The sequence below is a fragment of the Arachis duranensis genome, unplaced genomic scaffold (genome assembly GCF_000817695.3).
Source record: "Arachis duranensis cultivar V14167 unplaced genomic scaffold, aradu.V14167.gnm2.J7QH unplaced_Scaffold_165934, whole genome shotgun sequence".
Lineage (NCBI taxonomy): Eukaryota > Viridiplantae > Streptophyta > Magnoliopsida > Fabales > Fabaceae > Arachis > Arachis duranensis.
In genome coordinates, this window is record NW_026264258.1 from 1449583 (window position 1) to 1457584 (window position 8002).

Consider the following 8002-nt stretch of genomic DNA (forward strand, 5'->3'; position numbering starts at 1 on the left):
TTATTTAGGTCTTTATACCAATTTTTTTTTAATTGGGTCCCTATAAAATTAATCCAATTACCACGAAAAAGGACTTAATTGAAACAAAAAATTAGTGCAGGAACTCAATTAAAAAAAATATATATAGAAACCTAATTGAAAATTTCACGAAACTATAGAGACAAATAGAGTAATTAAATCTACTTTAAAAGATATTATTGTTGTTGTCAAATATATAATTATTTATGTATTTTTTATTAGTTTAATCTCTTAAAAAAATCTATATTGTAACATGATATTAAAACTTCTAATATTATAAATCTGAAGTTGTATCTTTGTAAAAGAAAGAATTTCAGCACTACTCTATTATGCCATCAATTTTGTGAGGCTCAAACATTTGTTGCTTTCGTCAATACATTATTACTTATAATTACTCATATTGTGTCATAGCTTTTTTTTATATAGTTAGAATTATGTAATGGGAAAATATAGTATCTACAAATAAATAAATAAATAAATAAATAAATAAATAAAGAAGTGATGAGTTTGGTATAGTACTAGGCGTGGAAATCATGAAGCATTATCCAAAACATGCGAATGAGACTTTTCCTTTTTCACGTTTAAATCACATGGATCATAAGTTGATAGCCTTTAATTTATTCATGGTTGTGAATATATATTTAATGAACCTTTCTCTTTAGAATTTAATAATTTCTATGTAATATAAGTGAAAAAAAGTTACATAAATATTCAATATCAATATTATTACACTTCTTTTCTCCTTAATTCTACTTACTCTACTCTTTTTTTTATTTTCATAATATTTCTCAACCTGATAGGATAAGAACTAATTTTGTTGTGGATCAAAATTTCGTTTAAAAATTTGTCATTGATCAATGAATTATTGCATACACAATATAAAATTTAAATCTCTAACACTTACTTAAACAGACTAATAAACTAATTACTCGACCAACTCAACTTAATTGTATTATACTCTACTCTATTTTATTTTATTTTATTTTATTTGGACATTGTACTCTACTCTATTTGAGTAACCATCACGCTCAAAAGCTGCTAACATGATTTTTTAATTGTTTTTGGACAGGGTCTACTTGGCTGTTCTCCTCAAAATTTTTGAATCATTTTAGCAACAGATTGAAATCCAACAAACCTAATATATTGGACAAAAACAAAATGCAATAAAAGTATCAAACTCTGCTTTTGTATTCATCTTAACACAAAGGACAATAAAATATTCATCAGTCCAGTCAAGCCCACAAAGCACAACCACAATTGACCCACATTTCTTCCACTTGACTTCTTTTTTTTCCCTCTTTTTTTACTACTGCTTTCATCATGGATGACTTTTGGGGTGTAGTTTGTTTCCCATCTAATTAAAGATATATAAATATAGTCAAGATTCAAATAAATTAGACTTAAATTGATGCTTAATAAATCATATATGCATGTATTATAAGATAATTAAAATTAAAAATTATTATTACAAAAAAATTAACAAATAAATTAGTAAAATTAATTTTTTTGTGAGATTCAAATCTAATACTTATAAATGAGAATAAAAAAATATGTTATTTGTATTATAATTCATTAACGGTTAAATTAGGTGAAAACTCAGATATAATTAACTTTATGTAAAGTTAATAACTAACAGTTATTAGATAATTTAACTAATTTGACTAAATTTTTATCTAACTTCCATTATCAAATTCATATAAAATTAAATTTTATCTATTAACTTTATATAAAGTATAAACTATACCTAATTATCTTCCAATAAAAATTAGAGCTACCAAACTTGAAGGCGCGCCAACCTTCACCCGTACGGCACCGGTCACCGCTGCCGGTACACCGAACACCTGTCCACACCCAATTGCTTCTGCCCCCTCCGCCTCAGCCCTCATCCACGTGGCATTCAAACTTTAGGCTCAAGTCTTCCCACTCACTCACTTATTAAAATATTTTAAAAAGAACAATGCTAACTACAGCAATATTTGTGATCGATAGTCATTAACTAATCATCAATAATGATTTGATGGTGTGAGATTTTATTTAATGATTCACTTTTTTCTGTTAGTTACATGCTGGTCAAAATACAATAAAATTGTTGGTCTCCTAGACTTTTTCTTTTAAAAAATTTAAATAAAATAGGTAAAAATTCAGGTGAAATCGACTTTATACAAAATTGATGTCTAAAAACTATTAGATAATTTGACTAAATTTTCATTTAACGGTTCTGAAATATCAACTTCACGTAAATCGACTGGAACTGAATTTCCACCCATAAAATATATATTTCAATTGATACGGAACGAAGCAACTCAGAGGGAATCGCAGTAACAGAATAATAAACAAACTAAACTAAAACTGAACCAATAACAGAGTAGGGGTGCGTAATGCGCATCGCAGTTCCAACGACGACGACGACTTCCATGGCCGGCGACGAGAGACAAACTTCTTACCGTGTTCTGGCGGATCGGTGTCGGACACTGGAGGAGGAACAAGCCAAGCTCAGGGAACAGTTCCGCCAACTCTTGCAGGAGAAGGAAGAGGAAGAAGAAGAAGTGGTGGTTGCAGATTCAACGCTGCGTTTTCTTTCGGGGAACTTCTTCTCGGATAGTCCGTACGCTAGCGTGTTGAAATGCATGGGACACGCCGTTCATGTCTACAGAGCTTCCTCCGGTGAGATCATATATTGGTAGGTGATTTACTAATTTCAGATCATAACAGTAACTAACTAACTAACTAACTAAATAACTAACTATTCTTTGATTCGCTTTCCTTTTATTCACTATATGCTATGCACTACTTTCTAATGAAACAGTTGCAGCTGTGAATTGCATACTGTAGATACAAAAAGAGTATATCGCGTACAAGTTAATCGATGCGAAAAGTATTTTGCATTAAGAATTTACCTTTTGTTGTGAATTATTCTTGATTTAGATTTTCCTAGAGTGATTTTGAGTTGAATATAGACGTTTCATTTTAGGAATCGTTCAGCAGAAACACTGTATGGATGGAAAGACTATGAAATCATTGGTCAAAGAGTTGCTAAGTTCCTTGTTACCGAAGAGTGTTATGAATCTCTGCAGAATATTCTAGAAAGGTTGATCAGAGGAGTTCCATGGTCTGGAAAGTTTCCTTTCAAGAAGAGATCTGGTGAAGTATTCATAGCAATAGTGACTAAAACTCCTCTTTATGAGGATGGTGAGCTTGTTGGTATTATCACTGTTTCTAGTGATGCCGCTGTATTTAACTCAATGGATTCAGAAAATAGAAGTTACCAACCTGGTAACAATGGCAAAGCTGGAGGACAGAGGATAAATTTCAAAAGAATTCAGTGGCCTCCACGACCGTTGATTGCATCATCTGTCTCTAATCTGGTTCTCCTCTTAAGCTTCATTAATACAGCTGCTATTTTTTTTTTTTTTTATTTCATTATTCTCTTTGGACTTCCATCACTTTTGCTGAAATTATATCATAGAACCTAGTCTTTATATCTACCAGGCATCAAAGATTCTCCTAAATCGGCATCCGGATGATGCATTTTCCAGGAATACTACAACAGATGGAGATGAAGAAAAACACAGCATTCATGTATGTCTCCATTCTGCTTGAAGACTTTTGGGATTCTGGGTTAGCTTTTTTGGTATTATAATAACTATTTTTTAAAAAATTTTCTTTCTAATTTGGATTCAGGAAAAAGAACGTCATTCTAGTCATCAGAGAAGTGAAAACAGAACTTTTAGGGAGGTGTCCGAGAAGGTTAAGTCTACTATTGTAAGTTAATTTGAATTTGTGAATTCTGCTTTGTATATCAGTCTTTGTGTGGTTAATATATGGTTTAATCACTTCAGGCAGCCAGAGTCCTAGCCAAGCTACAAACAGGGGGAAGTGAAAAATGTGGGAAGGATGATGGAAGCATTAAAAGTAATTGCACGAATGATTGTTCCGGAAGTAAGAGAGTGAATAATGAGGGTGATTCTTCTGGAGGCTCAGTAGCTTTAACTCCACGCAAGGATGGTGCTAATGAAGAGGATAGAGAAGTAAATATTCATAAATATAGTTCTTTTTGGGATAGCACTATAGCGGATACAAATATTTGTGCACAAAGAACATTCACTGTTCTCAAATTTATTTCTGTAGAATCTTTCTGAAGGGAGTACATTGAATGTTTTCGTTCTCCCTTTTCCTAGGACCCATTGTTAAGATTACACTGCAAATTTAATCCAAAGAAAAAGGAACAAGAAGCTATAAATATGGTGATAGAAGATGAAATGAAAAAGCAACAAGAAGGACTGCAATTGCAAAGTACACGAGAAAGCACTGGCAGTAATGGAGGCAGTAATGGAAGTTCATCAAGTAAGGGTGACAATGAGTCAAACTCTATTGTGAAGTCTGAAATCCATTGGGAAAACCTTCAATTAAGAGAGGAGATTGGTCAAGGTAGTTGATTCTGTTGTGCATTTTTATGATTCCTTTATGCTATGTTGAGGAGTTGAAATGCTGAGACACTTCTATCTTGTTGAAGCAGTCCAATACAATTTCCGTTTGCACATATTATCAGTTAAATATATTGATTCCAGACCTCATTATGTTTTTTCTTTATGTTGCAGGGTCTTATGCAGTTGTGTATCACGGAATATGGAATGGATCGGTAATAATTCAACGTATTCTTTTTATTGTCTTCGTAGGAGTATTGATTTGGCATCTACTGATGTGCCCTATATTCTTTATATCAGGATGTTGCTGTCAAGGTTTACTTTGGGAATGGATACACAGAGGAGACCTTACATGACTACAAAAAAGAGGTATAAGAATTTAAGTTTCATTTTATATTTGCCTGATTGAGAAAGAAAACAGCTCATTCCGGAATCTGTGTGCTTACTTCAGATTGATATAATGAAGAGACTAAGACACCCTAATGTATTACTTTTCATGGGAGCAGTATATTCGCAGGAAAGGCTTGCCATTGTAACAGAACTATTACCTAGGTAAGTGTTAGAGCTTGTTATATTGAATGTAAAATAAGTTGTGCTTACTTAGATGCACAAAAGTATCATGCATCTATTAGGTTTTATTTTTATTATTTATTTTTTTTGTCATCATGTAATAGATATGTGAATTATTGAATATGAAAGTATCAATCAGTACGTGCATAAAATCCCTATCAATTTCTACTTTCTTTGAGAAAATTTGAGGAGCATCTTACATTGATTTTATTGAACTTGGTAGGGGAAGCCTTTTCAAAATTCTGCACAAGAGTAATCAGCCACTAGATATCAGAAGGCTTTTAAGGATGGCTCTTGATGTTGTGCGTTTCCTCTCTCTCTCAAACACCACATTCATAAACGGATATTAAGAACTAGCTGATGGCTTGCTGAACCTTAATTGTTGCAATGTTATCAATCACATCATTGCTTACTGCAGGCTAAAGGTATGAATTATCTTCATCATAGAAATCCACCCATTGTGCATAGAGACCTAAAGTCTTCTAATCTGCTTGTTGATAAAAACTGGACTGTCAAGGTAATTCATTGCTTGGATATTCATTCAGTAATCCCGGGAAGATTGAATACCTACCTGGAGAACAATGATATTTGGTTTTTTACCCTTAGGTTGGAGACTTTGGTTTGTCAAGGTTGAAGGATTCAACTTTATTGACTTCAAAAGGAAGAGGCACTGTAATGATATCTCTCATCTTTTCACTTTGTAGATCCAATACATACGGCTTAAATCTTTTTAGTTTTTCATCAATGTGTTTTTCTGTCAAAATGCAGCCTCAATGGATGGCCCCTGAAGTCCTACGAAATGAGCCTTCCAATGAAAAGTAATTCCCTGGAGCTAAGTTCTATAGATACTGCTCACTGGGGAAAGTTTTCAGGAAACTTTCTGAGAAGTGAATTTTATTCTTTTGTTTCTTGTCGCTTATTAATTGCTTGCTTGAGGAATAGCTCAATCAGTCAGCTTGAATCTCCTCACAACTTGCAACCTTATATTTGATGAGGAAGTGATAATATATCAGTCCTTAGTTTTGTCCCTTGTCCCTATCATCGCCCTACATTCGCAATTTCAAAATATCCTGATGTGATCATTTTCGGATTTTCCTTTCTATTTTACACAGGTCGGATGTGTACAGTTTTGGTGTCATCCTCTGGGAACTAATGACTCAGTCCATTCCATGGGAAAATTTGAATTCCTTACAGGTTCCTTTCTCTCTTTCTCTCTTGGTGACACACATTCCAGGAACTTTGATTAAGTATAGATGGTTTAATTAAAATGATGAACATATCATTGAATTAAACATGAAGATAACAAACCTCTGAAGTCATCTTGCCATAACTGCTGTATTTCACTTGAAAGGTGGTTGGAGTAGTAGGATTTATGGATAGAAGACTTGAGCTTCCGGAAGGGCTTGATCCCCAAGTGGCATCAGTCATTCGTGACTGCTGGCAAAGGTGCTTCCATAATATACACCACCTATTTGGTTGGTAGTTTTCCTTCAAACTCAACTAAAAACATGACTTATGTTAAATTTGAGCAGTGACCCAGAACAACGCCCATCGTTTCAAGAGCTAATACAGAGAATGATGTTCCTTGTTAACAAAGTAAACGCAGTGTCAATTAGGAGAAATTCAGAATCATAAACTTGTTATGTGGTCTGGGTTTATGAATAGCAACTGAAAAGTCCTAGCCGAACAAAATTGAGCGCAACAGAACATCCTTCCTAGTTCCTTCCAATATGAGAGAATTGGAAGACTTTGAGAAGAATAGCTGGTTGATCATTGTGATTCTTGTCACTCATGTAGTTATGGATTCAAAGTGACTTGAGATGATGCTGACCAATGACGGGCGCCTTCCATGAAAGCCAAGAATCGAATTGAACCCATCTTCATCATTCACAGAGAAATGCTAAATTCAAACTAGAACATAGAATGCATAGAATGTACAAGCTAGAACATAGAACATAGAATGTACATTCCTTACTTCGAATGGAATAATTCAGAAGTTAATGGTTGAACCTATAAATTAGTCATACTAATACAATGTCATGTATTTATTGCTATTCAATATCTAAACATTTGAGTCGAGCGTTCTAGTTGGAACGCATGATCCATTTAACTACGTGAACTTTTTTGCTAGAAATGGTTGCATTCATGTGATTATATTCACATGTACGTTGAAGTTAAAAGAGATGTCCAAGTTTCACATGTGGCTAAGGTTCAATAATCAATCGATGGGGAACTCAACAATCCTAGTCCAAACAAAAGTTCTAGACCGCATTATTCTATATATTATTCTACTGCATTGCTATGCTTTGTTCTTTTTCTTTCCCTCTTGGATTTTCCTCTTATTGTGAAGCATATAGTATAAATATGATTAAATGTTGGAACAAGTCCAAGATGAGTTGTAAACTTGTAATGGTGTTGAACTTGTCAAAGGTCCAGTTGATGATGACCACTTGGCTATAGTATAATTGGCCTTCCTCTCCTAAAGTTATATTGCTACATAATTTTTTTTTTTTTTGGCTAGATTTTATTAATGTGCTTGAATTTATATAAAGATCTTTCATTTTTCTTTTATAGTCTAAATAATTATGTAATTTTAAGTGATAGTTAGATAAAGTCTTCTCCAAAACGACTATAAGATTAAATTTTTGATACTGTAAAGTAAAATCTACTTAGAACATAATCCAATAATATCATTAACTAATCACTTCTGATAAGCTAAAATGGTTATGGATGAACTATCAAAAATTAATGCCTTAATATTTGAATCTTTGATATTGTAAGTAAAATTTAATTGGAACATAATCTAATAATATCATTATAACAAATCACTTTTAAGTGTATGAAGCTAAAATGGTTATGGTCATGAAGTATCTTTTTCTAAAAACGTAAGCTGTTACATGCCTCCTTATGTATATATTTATTTTTGTTTTGTATTAAAATTTTCTCTTTATTTTATTACTAATCATCATTAAACCTCACATATGGCCCTG

The 8002-nt window shown here is 32.9% G+C and overlaps 1 protein-coding gene across 4 annotated transcripts; it reads left to right on the forward strand.

The window, feature by feature from the left end:
* Window positions 1-2334: 2334 nt before the first annotated feature.
* Window positions 2335-7295, forward strand: LOC127743852 (uncharacterized). Of its 4 annotated transcripts, none has more exons than XM_052256029.1 (16): window positions 2335-2698; window positions 2990-3383; window positions 3508-3597; window positions 3700-3780; window positions 3858-4046; window positions 4197-4446; window positions 4617-4657; window positions 4743-4811; window positions 4894-4994; window positions 5236-5314; window positions 5431-5529; window positions 5619-5684; window positions 5781-5830; window positions 6125-6206; window positions 6364-6458; window positions 6545-7295. In XM_052256029.1, the coding sequence occupies exons 1-16, from the start codon at window positions 2397-2399 to the stop codon at window positions 6645-6647; spliced, it is 2091 nt and encodes a 696-aa protein (XP_052111989.1). In that variant the 5' UTR covers window positions 2335-2396; the 3' UTR covers window positions 6648-7295. The 4 variants fall into 4 exon arrangements, 2 of the variants coding, with proteins under 2 accessions (XP_052111989.1, XP_052111990.1); XM_052256030.1 differs by having other exon boundaries at window positions 3700-3765; XR_008005174.1 differs by lacking the exon at window positions 6545-7295 and having other exon boundaries at window positions 5619-5679; window positions 6364-6427.
* Window positions 7296-8002: the final 707 nt, after the last annotated feature.

Excerpts from the sequence above, each read along its gene's own strand:
- LOC127743852 (XM_052256029.1), top strand. The coding sequence starts at position 2,397 with ATGCGCATCGCAGTTCCAACGACGACGACGACTTCCATGGCCGGCGAC. Across the intron at positions 3,384-3,507 it reads CATCATCTGTCTCTAATCTG|GCATCAAAGATTCTCCTAAA; the intron begins GTTCTCCTCTTA and ends TATATCTACCAG. Across the intron at positions 3,781-3,857 it reads AGAAGGTTAAGTCTACTATT|GCAGCCAGAGTCCTAGCCAA; the intron begins GTAAGTTAATTT and ends TAATCACTTCAG.